Source organism: Phyllobates terribilis, unplaced genomic scaffold (genome assembly GCF_046119375.1).
Source record: "Phyllobates terribilis strain yellow unplaced genomic scaffold, ASM4611937v1 Scaffold_13__5_contigs__length_258822181, whole genome shotgun sequence".
In the NCBI taxonomy this organism is placed as follows: Eukaryota; Metazoa; Chordata; class Amphibia; order Anura; family Dendrobatidae; genus Phyllobates; species Phyllobates terribilis.
In genome coordinates this window covers 159,311,790-159,331,710 of record NW_027362773.1, presented here as the reverse complement: position 1 = coordinate 159,331,710, position 19,921 = coordinate 159,311,790, and the positions used below count along the sequence as shown (strand labels likewise).

At 44.9% G+C, this 19,921-nt stretch overlaps 1 protein-coding gene across 7 annotated transcripts in view; it reads left to right on the top strand.

The window, feature by feature from the left end:
- PHF21A (PHD finger protein 21A) overlaps positions 1-19,921 on the top strand; it is a 95,059-nt gene that overhangs the window by 26,627 nt on the left and 48,511 nt on the right. For all 7 annotated transcript variants that reach the window (XM_073658855.1, XM_073658857.1, XM_073658858.1 and 4 more), the window contains exons 2-4: positions 78-228; positions 11,531-11,563; positions 14,438-14,503. In XM_073658855.1, the coding sequence (XP_073514956.1) occupies positions 175-228; positions 11,531-11,563; positions 14,438-14,503 (153 nt within the window). In that variant the 5' untranslated portion in view covers positions 78-174. The remainder of the gene's footprint in view (positions 1-77; positions 229-11,530; positions 11,564-14,437; positions 14,504-19,921) is intronic.

The window sequence follows — 19,921 nt, the reverse complement described above, 5'->3', positions numbered from 1 at the left end:
CGCATTCTTTTTTGTTGTTTTTACACCTGTAAATAATAATCTTTTCCTTTTTTTTTTTTTCCCTTTTGTGTTTCTAGGTTTAGACTCTGAAAATAGTCTTTACTCCGTGCAGAGCAACGTGTGGAAGAGCGGCGGGATTTGGGAAATTCAGGGGAGGAAACTGGAGAAAGGAGAATGGAGCTTCAGACTCTACAGGAGGCCCTAAAAGTGGAAATTCAAGTTCACCAGGTAAGAACGCTTCACTATTTGTCTCCATAGAGTAAAGTTGGATTTATTAACCCTTTTACAGCCTGTGACGTATTAGTACGCACAGGCTGTAATCCCCCGGTTCAGTGAGGGCTCCGGTGCTGAGCCCGCACTGAACCGGGCACATGTTAGCTGATTATTACAGCTGACATGTGCCCGCAACAGCCGCGGGTGGAATCACGATCCACCCGCGGCTGTTAATATGTTAAATGCCGCTGTCAATCTCTGACAGCGGCATTTAACAGCGCCGCGCCGGAAGCGCGTCACTTACCCCGCCCATCGGTGACCCCGTCGCATGATCGCTGGTCACCGATGGGTGGTCATGACAACCCTGGGTCTGCAGCAGACTCCAGTGATTGTCATGAGCTGGTCGCTATGAGCGCCACCTAGTGGTCGGTGCTCATAGCACAGGACCATTTCTGCTACATACAGGTGATCTGCTGATCATCTGAATGTAGCAGAGGCGATCAGACAAGTGCTGCTTCTAGTCTCCTATGGAGACTATAGAAGCAATCAAAAAGTGAAAAAAAAATGTTTTTAAAAATATTAAAAAAATCTAAAAGTTTAAATCACCCCCCTGTCGCCCCATTCAAAATAAAATAATAATAATAAAACCTACATACACATATTCGGTATCGCCGCTTTCAGAATCGCTTTATCTATCAATATAAAAAAATAATTAATCCGATCGGTAAACGGCGTAACGAGAAAAAATTCTAAATGCCAGAATTACATTTTTTGATCGCGGCATCATTGCAATAAAATGCAATAACGGGCGATCAAAACATCGGATCTACCCCAAAATGGTATCAATAAAAACTTCAGCTCGGTGCACAAAAAATAAGCCCTCACCCGGCCTCAGATCCCGAATAATGGAGACGCTACGGGTCTTAGAAAATGGCGCTATTTTTTATTTTTTTTTACCAAACTTTGGAATTTTTTCTCACCACTTAAAGAAAAAAGAACCTGTACATGTTTGGTGTCTACGAACTCGTAATGACCTGGAGAATAATAATGGTCGGTCAGTTTTCGCATTCAGTGAACGTGGTAAAAAAAAATAAAAAAAAAAACATCTGTGGTATTGCACTTTTTATGCAATTTCACCGCACTTGGATTTTTTTTTCCCGTACACGATATGGTAAAACTAGTAATGGCGTTGAAAAGTACAACTCGTCCCGCAAAAAATAAGCCGTCACACGGCCATATTGACCGAAAAATAAAAACGCTATGGCTCTGGGAACAAGGGGAGCAAAAAACTAAAATGCAAAAAACGTAAAATCCCAGGGTTGCGAAGGGGTTAAAGGGGTTATCCGGGAGATCAGTCTTGATGATATATCTGTAAGTTAAGTCCTCAACATCAGATCGATGGGGGTCCGTCCTTCCAGGACCCCCACTGATCAGCTGATATCTGCTCTGGCAGCTCCTGGATGTAAGCATTATACGGCATGTACGTACGTTGTGTGCTGAGGTTTATCTCCCATTTACTCAGTTGCTTACACCAGTCACATGTTCTCAGACCTCGGTTAGGCCCTGTTTTTACATATTTGGGTCATATTTCGATATAACATAGAGCTGTTTTTCCACTTTTCACACCACCCCTCCACTGTAGTAAGCACCGTGGCTTTTCAAAAAGTAGTTTTTCATAATTCTGGTTTTGACCCATATGTGTAGTTGAGCATGCCCACTTTTCCCCTCCACTTTTTAAAGTTGCCTTAAACTGCTTATTTTTCCCCAAATGGTGACTTTATGACACTTCCGTTAAAAATGGATGTTTGACCGAGGCTTTAGATCGGCATCCAGTAAAGAATATCAGATTGGATGTTTGGGCCAAGGACAAATTTTATCTTTTATACTGTAATTTTAAAACTTGAAATACAAGTAAAGTTAGTCTTTGCTTTAATAATTGTGCTGTAGCTTGCAGCAAACTATTGGTTGTAACCCCTGGTGCTGCCTTCATATATTGCCAAGAGCTTTCATCAGCCAAACCTCTTCTATTGACAGTGTGCAATAGTGACCTCTGCAGGATACAATGAGGAATTGCACCCTATGAAATCTTTTTCTAACTTGTGCAGATTTTTTTTTGACTTTCTAAATAAAAAATTCTAATGATGTCACAGTAGAAAATTTTCACAAAATATGATGTAATCTCCTAATTACACAATTTGCTGACCGTTGTGCCTGAATTTAGCTTCTACTAGTTCAGAAGGTTTGGGGCAAATCAATTTGTAGGTCGCTGTCCAGTGGTCACTAATACCTCCTCTTACATGACGGCATCCCTGGCTCCTCTTTTGACTAGCCTTGCCTGGCACGACGTCGCATATTCTTCATGCCACAATAATGACATTTCGACAGGTCAACTAACCAAAAGAGGAGGTAAGAGATCTTACACAGAGCTCCCTCCCGTCAGAGTAATTTGGCCGCTGAACCAGGGAGCTGCAATTCGATCCTCAATAACTTTTGCCGTAACTTTTTTTTACATTTTTTTTATTTTACTGAACTTATAATCCTGCTACTAGGCTTACTTATGAGGAGTGGGGGCTACCAAGATGAAGCCAATAAGACACTTTGCTTTTGCAGTGGACTTGGGCATTTTGTGGGCTATTCTTATTTTATAAAGTGACCGAGCATAACACCTCTCGGATTGCCACATACAGGTGCATCTCACTAAATTAAAATATCATCAAAAAGTTAATTTATTTCAGTTCTTCAATACAAAAAGTGAAGTTCCTATATTATATAGAGTCATTACACACAGAGGGATCTATTTCACGTGTTTATTTCTGTTAATGTTGATGATTATGGCTTACAGCCAATGAAAACACAAAAGTCATTATCTCAGTAAATTAAAATAATTAACAAAAAAACACCTGCAAAGGCTTCCTAAGCATTTAAAAAGGTCCTTTAGTCTGTTTCAGTAGGCTTCACAATCATGAGGAAGACTGCTGACTTGACAGTTGTCCAGAAGGCAGTCATTGACACACTCCACAAGATCCCAGAGTCTGGAGGAAGAGTGGAGAGGCCACAATCCAAGCTGCTGGAGGTCTAGTGTGAAGTCTCCACAATCAGTGATGGTTTGGGTGGCCATGTCATCTGCTGGTGGAGGTCCACTGTGTTTTATCAAGATCACAGTCAGCGCAGCCGTCTACCAGGAAATTTTACAGCACTTCATGCTTCCCTCTGCCGACAAGCTTTATGGAGATGGAAATGTCATTCTCCAGCAGGACTTGGCCCCTGTTCACACAGCCAAAAGTACCAATACCTGGTTTACACACAACAGTATCACTGGGCTTGATTGGCAGCAAACTCGCCTGACCTTAACCCCATAGAGAATCTATTATAGAGAATCTATGGGGTATTGTCAAGAGGAAGATGAGAGACCCCAGACCCAACAATGCAGACGAGCTGAAGGCTGCTATCAAAGCCACCTGGGCTTCCATAACCCCTCAGCAGAGCCACAGGCTGATCCCTCCATGCCACAGGCTGATCCCTCCATGCCACAGGCTGATCCCTCTATGCCACATTGCCGCATTGATGCAGTAATTGATGCACAAGGAGCCCGACCAAGTATTGAGGCATTTACTGAACAGACATTTCACTAGGATAACATTACAGATTGTAAAAACATTTTTCAAGCTGTTGTTATAAAGTATTCTAATTTACTGAGATATTGACTTTTGTGTTTTCATCGACTGTAAGCCATAATCATCAACATTAACAGAAATAAACACGTGAAAGACGGATTTTGGTAAGACCTTACCTGTAAAATCCTTTTCAGCGAGGGAAGGAAGGGAGACACAGTCATTACTAGTGGGTAGGCGGAGCCCACATAGGATAGAACACCTCAGATTAAAAAAGAGTGTTGTCCGGCCCCTCCAGCTTGGGCTCCTCCTACTCCAGCTCTCCAGTCCGTACACAAGCTAAGGAAGAGCAAATATCACCAGCGGAGCAACACAACCCCTTCTGAAGAACTTCAGAGAAAAAACAAGAGACAGGTTATGCATATAACAGAAAAACCACACAGTCCCAGGTACTACTCACTGGACCTGACCACTGCGATGAGCTGGCAATGCTGGAACAGAGCCTTAGCGCGCCGACCTCAGCCCAGATAATCGCTATCAGAGAAGGGTCACGCTGCATCTGAAAACACAACAACACACTTCTGCCATGGGAGGGAGCTGTGTCTCCCTTCCTTCCCTCGCTGAAAAGGATTTTACAGGTAAGGTCTTACCAAAATCCGTCTTTCAGCAGCAGATGGAAGGAAGGGAGACACAGTCATTACTAGTGGGACATCCCAAAGCAGTCCAAAAATTAAGGGTGGGAAAAAACCAACAGAGGCAGAATCCCAACAACCTAGAAAAATGCGCAACTAGCGCTAAATACAAGTTAACGATAACTTAAACTACAGCCGCCTGCAGGACCCTACGTCCTAAGGCTGCATCAGCGGAAGCACTGACGTCCACCTTATAAAACTTTGTAAAAGTGTGGACGGAGCGCCAGGTAGCCGCCCGGCAGAGTTGAGCTGCCGAGGCCCCTTGATGAAAAGCCCACGATGAACCCACAGCTCTCGTGGAGTGAGCTCGAATCTTAATTGGACAAGATTCGCCCTTGAGTCGGTAAGCCTCTAAAATGGCCGACCGAATCCATCGAGCTATAGTGTCCTTGGAAGCTCGTTGACCACGCCGACGACCTGCTGGAATCACAAACAGAGAGTCCGATTTCTGAAAACCTTGAGTAATAGACAAATAGAACTTCAAAGCCCGCACTAAATCCAATGAGTGCAAGGCCCGTTCCTTCGCATTCCTCGGTTCCGGACAGAGCGAGGGCAACACAATATCCTGGTTAACATGAAATTGTGACACCACCTTAGGTAGAAAGTCGCCCCGTGTGCGAAGCACCACGCGATCCGGGAGAAACTCCAGAAAAGGAGGCGAGCAAGAAAGAGCCGCCAGTTCAGAAACCCTTCTCAAAGAGGTGACTGCCACTAAAAAGGCAACCTTCCAAGAAAGCAAAGAAAGGCTAACGGAGTCCATAGGCTCAAAAGACCCATGTTGAAGAGCCTCCAAGACCAGATTGAGCCGCCAAGGGGACACAAGCGCCTTCCGCGGCGGAAACTGACGGGTTACCCCGCGAAAAAAGGAACGAACGTCCCTACGCGAGGCGATAGCCTTCCGAAACAGCAAGGACAAAGCAGAAACCTGACCCCTCAGAGTGCTAACTGCCAAACCCTTGTCCAGGCCATACTGCAAAAAGGCCAACAAATTGGGAATGGAAAAAATCCTCGGGTTCCTTGAAGAACCCGAACACCATGAAAAGAAGGCCTCCCAAGTCTTGTGATAGATCCTAGTAGTGGCAGGACCCCTAGCAGCTCGCAGAGTGGCAATGACTTCGGCTGAAAAACCTTGACGAGTCAAGATTTCGGTCTCAAGAGCCACGCCGTCAAACGCAGAGACTTCAGGTCCGGATGACGAACCGGCCCTTGGGTTAACAGGTCCGGTCGAAGAGGGAGAGGAAGTGGAGGCGCAGCCAGAAGCGACACCAGCGTCGAGAACCACGTCCTCCTTGGCCAGTCTGGGGCTACTAACATAGCCGGGACTCTTTCCAGTCTGATCCGACGCAACACCAGAGGAAGTAAGGATATCGGCGGGAACACATAGATTAGCTCGAATTGGTCCCACGGAGCCACCAGAGCATCCACCGCCACAGCCTTCGGGTCCTTGTACCTGGACATGAACGTCGGTAACTTGGTGTTGAACCTTGATGCCATCAAATCCACTTGAGGAGTTCCCCAACGGGAGCACAGCTGTGCAAAAATTTCTGGGTGAAGACTCCATTCTCCGGGATCCACCTTCTCGCGACTGAGGAAGTCCGCCGTGATATTCTGAACTCCCGGAATGTGAATCGCAGAGATGGCTGGCACCTTGGCCTCGGCCCATACCAGGATCCGAGACACTTCCATCATGAGCCTGGAGCTCCTCGTTCCACCTTGATGGTTGATATACGCGACCGCCGTCGCGTTGTCTGTCTGCTCTCGGACTGGCAGACCGTTTAAAAGGGACCGTCCAGTGTTGGAGGCAAAGGAAAATCGCCCTCAATTCCAGGATGTTGATCGGCAGGACAGACTCTTCCGACGACCATACTCCCTGAATCCAGAGATCGTTCCAGACACCCCCCCAGCCTGACAGGCTGGCATCAGTGGTTATGACCGACCACCTCGGAAGGAGGAAGGACTTCCCCAGGGATAACGCTTCCGGACGTAACCACCATTCTAGAGACTCTCGCACCCTGTGGGAGATGATGACACTGCGATCCAGCGAAGCCTGTGATCGATCCCAACGGTTCAGAATGAGCATTTGGAGAGTCCTGGAATGAAATTGGGCAAACGGAAGTGCCTCCATTGACGCCACCATCAAACCCAAAAGGCGCATACACCTTCGAAGGGACATTGCTGTCGAAGACTTCATAACCTGTACATGTCGAAGAAGACTTGCTTGCTTGTCTGGAGGCAGGGACACCACTGCTCGTACCGTGTCGAAATGCATCCCCAAAAACAGGATTGACTGCGACGGTTCCAGAGACGACTTCTTCCAATTGACCAGCCACCCGAAGTCCTCCAGGAGCTGAAGGGATAGATTGCGAGCCGTCACCGCCTCCTCCTTTGAGGACGCCACAATCAAAAGGTCGTCCAGGTAGGGAAGAACCGTAACCCCCTGTCTTCGAAGGATCGCCATGAGGGGTGCCAGAATTTTTGTAAAGACTCTGGGCGCCGAGGCCAACCCGAATGGTAGGGCCACAAACTGGAAATGGTCCTGACCTATGGCAAAACGAAGGAAGCGTTGGTGGGCCCTTCCGACGGGAACATGCAAATAAGCGTCGCGAATGTCGATTGACACCAAAAAGTCGTTCTGCGACAGGGCCGCCACAACCGAGCGAAGCGACTCCATGCGGAATTTCCGGGTGCAGACATGCCGATTCAATCTTTTGAGATCCAGAATGGGGCGAAATTTGTCCTCCTTTTTGGGGACCACAAAGAGGTTTGAATAAAACCCTCTTCCCCGGTCCTCCGGCGGAACCGGTACCACCACACCCTTCTGCAGAAGGGAATCGACCTCCTGCCGTAGAGCGGCAACTAGCTCGGGCTCTGACGGAATGCGAGATCGGCAAAACCTGTCCGGGGGTCGAGAAAGAAACTCTATGAAGTAGCCTGCTGACACAACCCGCGTCACCCAGGCGTCCGAAACGCGGGACGCCCAAGTCGATTCGAATTGGAGCAGGCGACCCCCCACTCGAGAGCCCTCGAGAGAAAACCTGGCGTCAGTCCGCCTTAGCGGGCTTTTTGTCAGCTTCCCGCTTGTCTTGACGGAAGCTCTGTTTCCAGGGAGTGCGGGATTTCTGAGAAGCCTTTTTTCCTGAAAAAGAGGGACGACCCGATCCCCAAGAGGGCTGACCGGACCGTCCCCTGGACCGAAAGGGCCGCCGACTACTACCGGCACTAGGCCTGCCCGACGCAGAAGCCACAGTTCTTCGCTGTGGTAAGGCCGCTTCTTTTGCCTTTGCCTTGACAATCAGCTCCGTGAGGTCAGATCCAAATAACTGACCACCCTTGTAAGCTAAAGATAGCAAACCTTGCTTAGAGACCGCGTCCCCGGTCCACTGTCTGAGCCACAGTGCTCTTCTGACTGTGACCGCCGAGGATTGCGCCCTGGACAGCAGTGACGCGGTATCCAAACCTGCATCACTGCCATATCGGGCCGCATCCTCCCAACAACTTGAAAAGCCCATCTACCTCGGATAGCGGGGATCCATCCTGCCACGCCGTCTGTAGACGGTCCAACCAGCTTAGGGAAGCTTTACAAGCACACATGGATCCTAGCACCGCTCTGAATCCATGACCCGTGGCCTCGTAGATGGATTTCGCCGCCATCTCCGTTTTTCTGTCCAGCGGATCCTGCAGACTCGCCTTCCCTTTAACAGGCAGTAATGAGGATTTGCTCAGCTGGGATAAAGGGACATCCACTTCAGGAGAAGGAATCCAATTATCAATCAACTCCGTGGAACACGGATACAGTGCCTCAAAAAACCGTGTCCCCTGAAAACGTTTATCTGGACACAGGCGTTCCTTCTCCACTGCCCCATTAAGCTCATCCAGAGATGGTAATGCCAAGCGAGACCTATGCGACTCCTGAAACATCCGGGCCGACTTACCAGGACGTCTAGTTACCTCCTCCGGAAACTGTAACGCCTCCCTCATGGCTCCAATAAAAGCCTCTGCACGGCCCAAAAAAGAGGCAGAGTGCCCCTGCCGATCCTCCTTATCCGAATCGGACATCTCCCCATCTGAGCTTGAAGGGGAACCCTCCATAACAGAGATCTCCGAGTCGCTGCGCGGGGAGGGCAGTACCGGCCTGTGGCGCTTCCTGCCATGAGAGGATCTAGCTGACACCCAATAACCTAGAAGGTCAGACAGGCCATCAATAGAACGAGTGAGGGCCTACATTTTGACCACTGCCCCATCACCGAAACCCCCGACCGCTGCGCTTGACGCCGTCGAGGACTCCTGCGTGTCAGACACGCGAGACTGATCCTGTAGCGGACCTGGGAGACGGTCCGCACCTCCTGGACCCTGATCTGACATGCCCTCACACAGTATATGGCAGGTTAAACCTGTCAGTAAGTAGACAGTGTGGTTTCTTAAAAAAAAGCTGAAGGGTTAAAGCTCTTAGAGAGAGCTACCCCAGCTGACCCCCAATTAAGGGATAACCGCCTAATAAGGGGTTAATGTCGCAGACTCCCCACAACCTCTGTGAAATGAAAAGGATGTGCGAGCCCCAGACAAAAAAAGGAACCTCTATATGAGGTAATAGCTGCAGGACAGCACAGTCTGCCACCTTATTGTGCCTCAGAAAGGTGCCCTGCGCTGAGGGGGTGAGGGGTTAAGCTTCTGCCCTGACAGGCAGAAGCGACTCACCCAGCTGGCCGCGGTGCAGTGTTCCTTCGGTCTGTCGGGAGGAGAGGAGAGTGAGGAGCCCGATGGAAGCCGTTCAGTAATGGCCGCCGCGCTGTGAGGAGAGAGAAGCCGGAAGAGGAGGGGCAGGAGAAAGCGCGCGCTCAGAGCGCTTCCTGCCCGCGAAAGACCGGGAAGGCGCGAAGCCACGCCCCCCGCCGGCTTAAAAAAAAGCGCGCGCGACTCCTCCGCTCTCCGCTCCTGCCCCGCTTCCATGTCCTGCAGGCATCCACCTGCGGACAAAAAAACACAAGTCACCACCTGAATACATGTAGCAGCGGCTGCCGCAGCAGCCGCTGAAGCACTCAAAACACATTAACATGCTGAGTACTCACCCAGCTGAGCGCCACAGGGACCCCCAGGGATTTGTGGCGCTGTGCCCAAGCTTCCCCCCAGGGTGGAGAACGCAGTGACCCCAGATGCGCGGTTTGCGTCCCCGCCAGGGAAGCATCCCTCATCCCCCGGGGCCGGCAGGGTTCTGCAGGGACCTCTCTCAAAGGGTAATGCAGATCCGCCAAGGGAGAGGTGGGGGTCCAGCAGCGCTGAGACCCCTGAGACCTCAAGACCACGGGGGTCCAAGTCTCTGTCCGATAAAAATAAAAAATTTTTCTGAGGAGCTGCTTCCAGCAGCGACCATCCTCTGTGACCTCAAATTTTAGACTGGAGAGCTGGAGTAGGAGGAGCCCAAGCTGGAGGGGCCGGACAACACTCTTTTTTTAATCTGAGGTGTTCTATCCTATGTGGGCTCCGCCTACCCCACTAGTAATGACTGTGTCTCCCTTCCTTCCATCTGCTGCTGAAATAGATCCCTCTGTGTGTAATGACTCTATATAATAGATCCCTCTGTGTGTAATGACTCTATATAATAGATCCCTCTGTGTGTAATGACTCTATATAATAGATCCCTCTGTGTGTAATGACTCTATATAATAGATCCCTCTGTGTGTAATGACTCTATATAATAGATCCCTCTGTGTGTAATGACTCTATATAATAGATCCCTCTGTGTGTAATGACTCTATATAATAGATCCCTCTGTGTGTAATGACTCTATATAATAGATCCCTCTGTGTGTAATGACTCTATATAATAGATCCCTGTGTGTAATGACTCTATATAATAGATCCCTCTGTGTGTAATAACTCTATATAATAGATCCCTCTGTGTGTAATGACTCTATATAATAGATCCCTCTGTGTGTAATGACTCTATATAATAGATCCCTCTGTGTGTAATGACTCTATATAATAGATCCCTCTGTGTGTAATGACTCTATATAATATGAGATTCATTTTTTGTATTGAAGAACGGAAATAAATTAGAAAATCATCAAAAAGTTAATTTTGTGAGATGCACCTGTATTTTGTGAAAGGGACTGCAGCTCTGAGTCGGCTCCATCTTTTTTGTCACTATTTTGATATGCCCAGTGTCACCCGGCCACGCAGGAAACGGAGGCCGGCTTCATTCACTTGTGTGGAGCTGTGCTCAGTTCCCTGCATAATGAGTATCCAGAGCGCCTCTCTGCAGGGAAAAACTGTGACTGGGATACTGTGCTGAACCTGCTCTCGTTCTCATGACCAATTTATCATAACTGGCCTCACTTTTTTTGTGATGGGAATACCTCTTTAAATAAATCTTTGCCCTAGTGGAAAAAAAAGCAGAGCTATAACTCTTTCATTGAGTTTCTATTGCCCTTTTCTTTGTGATCAAATATAATGCAATTTTTAAAATAAAAAAAAAATAAAAAATTAAAACGAGCATCAAAAAATTCACAAAGTCGCGGGTGAACCTTCTTAAGATGCAAAATAAAATATATTAAATCTAGGTTAATCTGAGCTTAGTATCGTTCAGGAAAGCTGCACATTTGCTTCTGCCGGCCGGCTTCATTTTTTTAGTTTTGTTCTGGTTTGGCTTTTCGTCTGCCCCTTTTTTATTTCCTAGTGTATGTCAGATGTGGAATTATTCCTGACGGTTCAGGAAAATCCATTTATATGGGCAACCTAACTTTATATGCAGGAAAGGACACCTCTGATCTGCATACGGCACCAATTCTGTATTTTGGGGGGAAAAAGCCTTTAAGTTTTCATAGAGTCAATTTTCCTCAATTTTGCACTATCGCATACCTGAATCCAAAAAAAGTCACATACAGACCAAACTTGTTAAAACCACCGCTGATGAAATAAAGTAAAATTTGCTGAAATGTAATCTGTAAGAAAATGACTGCATAAATGTCTTTTATCTGAAAAAAAAAAAAAAAACTTTTTTTTTTTCTCTTTTCACCAGAAATTGGTTGCTCAAATGAAGCAAGATCCACAGGTAAAACGTCTTGATTTAAAATACTTTTGTTCTGTGTTGTACGGTGTGTTACCAATTGAAATACTAAAATGTGTTAATTCTCTTACGTGAAATGAATTGGGATAACAGATACATTCCCACCTGTATGGTTTGTGAAGTTATCAGCGCCATCTCTCCTCCATACAACCTGTGCTACGTTCAGTGAGTTTGGTGTCGTGGTCAGAGGAAGCCGGTTCAGATCTCTAATCAGAAAAGAGGTAGAAAAAGGCCACAGCCCCACTATCAGTATTCTGTCAGTATTTTTTTCTCAGGAGTGGGAGCCAAAACCAGGAGTGGGTGATAAATGCAGAATTGGTGACTTGTTTCTATTATACCTTTTCTCTGATTGTTCCTCGCTTGGTTTTGGCTCCCACTGCTGAGAAAAAATACTGACCAAATACTGATAGTGGGGCCGTGGCCAAAGTTGACAAGTTGGAGCATGAAGTACTGCTCACTTTTTGGATATGTCGAAAAAATGGTGTAGTCTTTAATGAATATGGCATTCAACCCAAACACTTATATAATATATTTATACCAGAAAACTTGTAAATACATTATTTTTTTTCATTTTGTAGCGTTGTTTTCAAGCACATTGAGGCAGATTTATCAATACTGTGTAATCCTTTAGTGTAAACTTTGTCTAGGCTGTCTGAACATGCGCCAAATTTGTCATAGTGCTTCATTCTCTATGGCGAATCTTGCTCAACTTTGGACTGTCTAGACTAAGTTTATGCCGTCTGTTAGATGGCTTACTCTGAGGCAGAAGTTGTGCGCCCAAAAAAAATGTACCAGTGTTGCACATTAAGCCACGCTGCTTCAACGAAAGATGTGAAGGAAAGTGTCTAAAACGTATAATAAGGGCAGATGCAGACAAAATCTGAGAGAATTTGGGCCTCTTATGACACTCTGATCGGTGTTAGCATAGCGCAATCTGATTCTCTTGGCTAAGAGAATTGGAGCAGACTGAGGAAAAGATGGAGAACAAAATTTCTCCATCTTTTCTATTGTGTCAGTGTGCAGAAATCGGACTGCACAGTGATGTCACCTGAGGACGGTCCGATGATTTCCACACTCATTGACTTGCATGTCCGAGTGCTATCCAAATATCTGATCAGGCTCGGGCATGCAGCGATTCTATTTATTTTATTTATTTATTTATTTTTTTACCTTCGATAGACCCTGTCCAAGGAAAAAAATCAGACGTGCACGGCCCCATAGTATAACATTGGTCCGGGTGCAATCCAATGTTTTGTCTGATCGCAATTGGACCGATAATTCTATCGTCTGCACGACCCCTAATAGTGGTGTATGTCATGAAAGACACTGGGGGCCGATTCATCAAAGCAATTTCACCAAAATTCTGGCGTAAATTGCTTTGAAAATTTGCTAAATTTTTGCCCCAACTCTGAAAGCAAAACCCAATTCATGACGAGCTGTAGCGTTTCTTACTCCAGTCAAAAGGCGTGCAAAAGCTGTGAAAACATTCCTTGAAAGAAGACACATAAGGTCAATGTCATGGCCTGCAAATAGTCCGGATCTCAATCCAATTGAAAATCTTTGGTGGAAGTTGAAGAAAATGGTCCATGACAAGGCTCCAACCTGCAAAGCTGATCTGGCAACAGCAATCAGAGAAAGTTGGAGCCAGATTGATGACGAGTATTGTTTGTCACTCATTAAGTCCATGCCTCAGAGACTGCAAGCTGTTATTACAGCCAGAGGTGGCGCAACAAAATACTAGTGATGTATTGGAGTCTTCTTTTGTGTGTTTGTTTTTCATGATTCCATCATTTTTCCCTCAGAATTGAGTGATTCCATCATTTTTTCCTCAGAATTGAGTGATTCCATCATGTTTTCCCTCTGCTTGGTCTGAAAAAAAATGACCCTTACTGAGTACCACATTTTTTATCTTGATTTCTTTTAGTCTTTCTTAAAGCCCGAAAATTGCCGTTTGAAATGACTTTAGTTTTGTGCCATATCTGTGATCTGCTTTTTTGCCAACAACATTAAACAGCTGAATGAACATCCTCCGAGCCCGGTGATTCCATAATTTGTACCAGGGGTTGTAGATCTAGTTATGGTCAATGGACTCCATCAGGTTTCTGACCTGTCCTTAGACTATTCCAGCTAACCTCTTCTAATGCAGAATTTGAAAACTGCCACAAAATTTCCCACACCCAAACTTTTTTAGGCTCTGTTCGCATCTGCGATACTCAGCTGGATCCATCAGACAATGGGGTAACTCTGGTTCCATCAAGGTGGGTGATTTTGATGGGGGGAAAAAAAAATTGTTGTTACATGCCAGATATGAACAGAGCCTTATCTGTGTACTATGCCCAATCATGCTGGTAATGCTCTGTGCAGTGACCAGTCTGGAGGTGGCCGCCTACTTCTAGGGCGCAGCAGCCAGTCCTTGATATGTAGTAGCTTCTCTACTTGCGGCACAGAAGTTTATTCAGCATGCTGGTCATTCACTGCTAGTAGGTTTCACCTTGCTGGTCATTCAGTGCTAGTAGGTTTCACCTTGCTGGTCATTCACTGCTAGTAGGTTTCACGTTGCTGGTCATTCACTGCTTGTAGGGTTCACGTTGCTGGTCATTCACTGCTAGTAGGGTTCACGAGACGATGTCTGATGTCGATATTTTTTGAACTTGTTTATTATGATTTGCTTCATTTTTTTTTTTTTTTTTTATCCACATTCTGTTTTAATTGAATCTGTGATATTAATGTATGAAAGAACTCGTAGATGGCAATCCACCTGTTTTATGTTGTGCTCTTCCCAGAAAGAGCCGAGGTCCTGCTAATAAATCCAGAAATTTGCATATACATTTACACATGATGGTTTTCTCTTCCTTTCAGAATGCAGACTTGAAGAAACAACTCCATGAACTCCAAGCCAAAATCACATCTCTGAGTGAAAAGCAGGTAAATCTGATTTTTTTTTTTCTTCTTAGTTTTGATGAGAGGTAAATGCTCAGAGGTTTAAAAAGTAATTAAAGAGTTACTAAAGGACGAGTAAAGCCACTTAACGGAAGAGTTAGCAAACACTCTCCTGAGATGTCAGCGGGTACGGATGTATGGAAAGGTGGCATATATTTCATGGTCACATTGCATTCACTGAACGCCTCATATGTCTATCGGATGGGCATAACGGTCCTCAGGATCTCTGATTAGGACGTTGTGAATTCATTCATTATAGCTTTTGCTGAACTATAATTCCCAGCATACCAAGAGCTGCATTTTTGCAACAGATAGAGAAGCCAACAAATCGGATCCCGTTCTTCTGGAGGAACCCCTTTTTATTTACATTCGTGTTCCTTTCAGACTTGTTAACAAGACCCCCGCAGCACACCGAATACATCGGTGACACACAGAGCTTTCAATCAGTATATTATACTTGTCAGCATTGAGTGGGGAAAGGCTTTTGTGTTTTTGTTGTTTTTTTTTCCAGATGGAACGTAGCGATTAATTCTTCACAAGCTCAACGTATCAAAGTTCTGCTCCTGTCATTGTTTGCATGTTTTCTTGTTTGAGGGTTTTGTAGAACAGATTGCTACAAAGTGCTACTTTTGCAATGATTAATGTAATGAACCATGTTTTACTGAGGAGGGGTAACCGAGGCTTACATATGAATGTATGTATGTATGCGCGTGTCTAAATAAAGCATCTCGCTGGTGCTGATACTTTAATTTATGAGACAAAGAAAATAGATTTCTGCTTACCAATGTTCCCAGTAGTTGTAAGTTTTGATATCTGCTTTATGGCAGATTTTATTAACATTTTTCCTTTTGTTTTAAAGATCAAAACAAAAATAATTGTGCGATGTCATGAAGGCGTTCAAACATAACCATCAATTCCTACTAGTTTTAATCAACCCACTTGCAACAGTTGTCTAAAACTGCGTATTTTGGTTGCTTTCATGGCATAATGAAGCAGAAATTTCCCTGGCCTGATGGACTGTAGGTTTTAGGAGACGTTCAGACAGGTCTGATTTGCTGCAGATATTTACAATAGCAAATTTGACAGAATCTGGAGCGACAGATCTTCACTTAAACGCTTGTATTTTGTTGTGGTGTTGCCTCTATGGACTGCAGACACTGTTCTTACAGGGGGATATCCAGGAAACACGGTCCATGTGTGGACCATGATGCATAGATTGGCTGTGGGCCTCCCGACCTGAACCCAATAAAATCAGCCTACTTTCCTCTGCAGAAAATCGGGACCAGATAATGCGGAATTTGTTGCTGATTTCATCACTGATTTCACTCTTCATGCTGCAAATGACACTTTTTTTTTTTTTGCGGTACAAATTAACACGCTATGAATTGAAAATCTGCACCGTTAATTAAAATATGCCAGTTAATTTACAGCGTATGGATGACCTTTGCGGAAAAATCTTGACGTCTCCGTGCTGTGGGATTTCAACCTGCATTAATACAGTTATTAAGTGATATTTACATGCAAAACTGTTGCGCCCTTAAAATCATGGAAAAGGGGAGGAAAAATAAAACGTATTTGCTTTTGATTTGCGCACATCTTGGGATATAAAGTGCATCAGTTTTGTGCAGTCGCACTACAGTGCCGTATGCCCGGTGTAAAGGACTAGTATACTGGACGCTAGTGCTTTTCCCCTACAGTCTAAGGGGCTGCGTCCAGACATCTGTGAATGTTGCAGATTTCAGGAAATCTGTCCTCTTGTTTCATCAATGTGGCATTTGCTGAATGACTTTCTGTGGTTTATTATTGGGGTTCATTTCAGTTTTACAATCTCTTAAATTTTATTGCGACCCTCCTGTTTCTGAGCGCGAATCTCGCCTGTTCGGATAAATCCTCGTTACTGTCACGCCGCGGACTGTTCAGCACTTTCACCTCAAACGTCAACCTGCGCATTACAATGCCTGCTCTTAGAGTAATGAAAATGAAAGCACTTAAAAACTGTATTTTGAGGCCTCGGGGGCTTCTAAGTGGGCAGTAGTAATGTTACCCAGCTGTGAATTTATTATAATGGTGGAGGAATAGAGAGTCCTATTTTATTCAGGAGCCGCTCTGCTGGACGCCAGCTTACACTCAGAATTACAGAGAAGTGGACTTAAAATATTTATACCTCCAGTTGTCCGGGTTGCACCCGTGTACTCTCTCCCTTTGTTTCTTTTGATGCTGCTTTGCTTTATTTTTTTTACTTTAGTAGTTGAGTAAAACTATCAAACGTCCATATAGTTGTAGCGAGGGTCCCTATACCTGCGGATCATTTTTATTGTCATATTGTAGTGCTTTGTCTCTCTCTGCAGGTCTAAAGGGCTTTCCTGGGATCACCCAAAATGGCTAAATGTAGGAAAAGACGCAGCTGAAAAACAATAATTTTATTACTTGATAATGCACAGATCTGGTTGTCTATGTAGGTTCCTGTTATTTCCTTGCATGAGGTCTTGTGCCATTTACCCACGTGACTGCTGCAGCCACTTAACCACGTGACTGCTGCAGCCATTTAACCACGTGACTGCTGCAGCCATTTAACCACGTGACTGCTGCAGCCACTTAACCACGTGACTGCTGCAGCCATTTAACCACGTGACTGCTGCAGCCATTTAACCACGTGACTGCTGCAGCCACTTAACCACGTGACTGCTGCAGCCATTTAACCACGTGACTGCTGCAGCCAAGACTGGTGGCCACTGACTGGTTAGTAAATTGGAAATCTGATTTAGATGTGAAATGCGTCAAAAGCAACAAGAAATGCTTTAGTGTTCTTTTCATAGGTACTCTTTCTGGTATTGTGGTACCAGTCGTGGCCCAGAGAGAAGTGTGAACTGTTTCTGAGAGTGTTTTTCTTCTCACTCATGGCTGTCATTTTTCCCCACCTTGTGGTACCATTGAGTGTAACAGAGATCTTGCGTCTGTGGCCAACCTTTGATTTTGGGAAACCTGCTAGACCTTGTACTGTCCTACATGTATAGGAATAAATGTGACAACCAGGTTTGTCATGGGGTTTCTTAATAATATATCTGAATGTCTTCTCAGTACTTAGATTATACAATCCTGCTCCTAGAAGCGACTTAAATGAACATGGGTACTCAATGATTTACTGGCACCATAAGATCACTCTGCAGATCTCTAACTACCAGTCACATGAGTGTGCGCGGCCGTTGCTATCTTTACTATTAAGTGCCTTTTGGTTGCTATTTCAGTTGTGCCGTCTGCACCACCCCTAGAGAATATCTTTCAGGAGCCGTCTGCTGCGATGGCACGGCGGCCCCCTACAGTGCCGATCGGCGCTCTCACAGTTCACTTCTGTCAATGTCGTAAAGTGTTTTATTTTTCGTCTGATTTGGATATTTCTGTTGTCGTTTTTTCCTTACTTTCATACTTTTTTTTTTTTTCAAAACTAGTAACTTTCTGCCAGTCCTGTTTATAATTGGGACTTTCAGTAGAAGACCTTGTCATCAAAGCTAAATTTCAGGTCCGTTTAGACAGAATGGCTTCACACAGGGCGTTCACCGTGGGACTAACATGTATCAGCCGTCACAGAGATCTTCGATCTGTCTGATCACTACTGTTTTACCTGTTCGTAATCTAAAATTAGTGAGTGCGGTGCATGGTCTGTCGGGGCCACAGAAATTGAAGGCCTCATTCAGACGTCTGTTTTTCACGTACGTGTTCTGTCTGTGGTTTTTCACAGGGCACATACCTATTATAATCTATGGGGCTGTTCACATGGCTGAGTTTTTTTTGCAGACCGTGTCACAGATCAAAATTCCCAGTACAAAACTGAGTTCATGATTACCATTATAATGAAAAGGAAGTTTTGCAATTTATTCATTTTTTTTCATAAGTAAAAATCACTGATAAAACCTTGATGGTAAAAACCAAGATACTGAGGACACTCGGGCCATTTTTTGTGTACATGAGAAAATGAAGGCCATAATACTTAGTAACGCAGAGTTTTTCAGTTGGTAGATAACAGGGACTGTCCGATCTGTCCCACTATGGAATATATCAGGTCAGACTAATTTTGCAGGTAGCGTTTCTACAAACCCATGGTTTCTGGGATGCAACTACTGACATGCATTGTAACTGAGAATGGATGCAGATCTTTATGAAATAAGTAATTTATTATGTCCTGCACAGGATTTTAATGATATTGCAATAAGGGAAATTATTTTAGTGGTGGACTCGTTCTGCTTACTATAATTCTTAACCCCTTTCTGGCCCAGGGCGTACTAATACGTATCTGTGCCCTGAGCTTTATGGGCCACATACGTATTGGTACGCTATACCGATTTCGCCCGCACACAAGCGGTGCGGGCGAAATCTCTGCCGAGTGTCAGCTGATTGTCACAGCTGATACCCGGCACTATGTGCAGGGAGCGGTCCCGCACCGCTCCCTGCACATTAACACCCGAAATGCTGTGATCAAAATCGATTGCAGCATTCCGGTGGCAAGAGGAGGTAAGCACGATACTTACCTTCTCTGCCGGCGTCCCGCGGCGTCTGAGTCTGGTCCCGGATGTTGTCATCATGACAACATCCAGGTCACCAGGAGGCAGGAAGTTGCTTTGGTCATGAGCAGTGCACGACTAAAGTAGCTTCTCCCTGTGCAGCTCACAGGCTGCATGGCACAGGGATGGTGCTGCATTCCTGTGCTATGCAGCCGAATCAGGCTGCAAAAAGTGAAAGTCCCATAGTGGGACAATGTGAAAAAAAAAAAAAAAAAAGGTAAAAATATTTTTTAAAAATAATAATAATACAAAATATACTGTATCCATAAATGAATCTTATGAAAAAAAAAAAAAAGATAAAGTAAACCAATAAAAAGTACACACGCCGCGTCCGAAACGACATGACCTATAAAACTGTCCCACTAGTTGACCCCTTTAGTGAACACGGTAAAAAAAAATAATAAAAAACGAAACTTAAAACGATGCTTTATCATACCACCAAGCAAAAAATAGAATAAAACGCGATCTAAAAGACTAATGTAAATAAAAATTGTCCCGCAAAAAACAAGCCGCCATACAGCTCCAACTGCCGAAAAATAAAAGTTATAGCTCTCAGAATAAAGCGATGCAAAAACAATTCTTTAAAATAATTTTTATTGTGTAAAAGCGCCAAAACATAAAAAAAAATATAAGGCTGTGTGCCCACGATGCGTTTATTGAGCGTTTCCGCAGCGGCAAAAATGCTGCAGAAACGCTTAAAAAACGCTTGGTAGAAGGTCTGCCATGTTCCCCAATGATAATCCCCATGTGCTGTGCACATGCTGCGGAAATTTCCTCTGCGGATTATCATTGCGGAAAAAAACGCAGCACTACCAATTATTTTGCGGAAGTGCTGCATTTTCGCCGC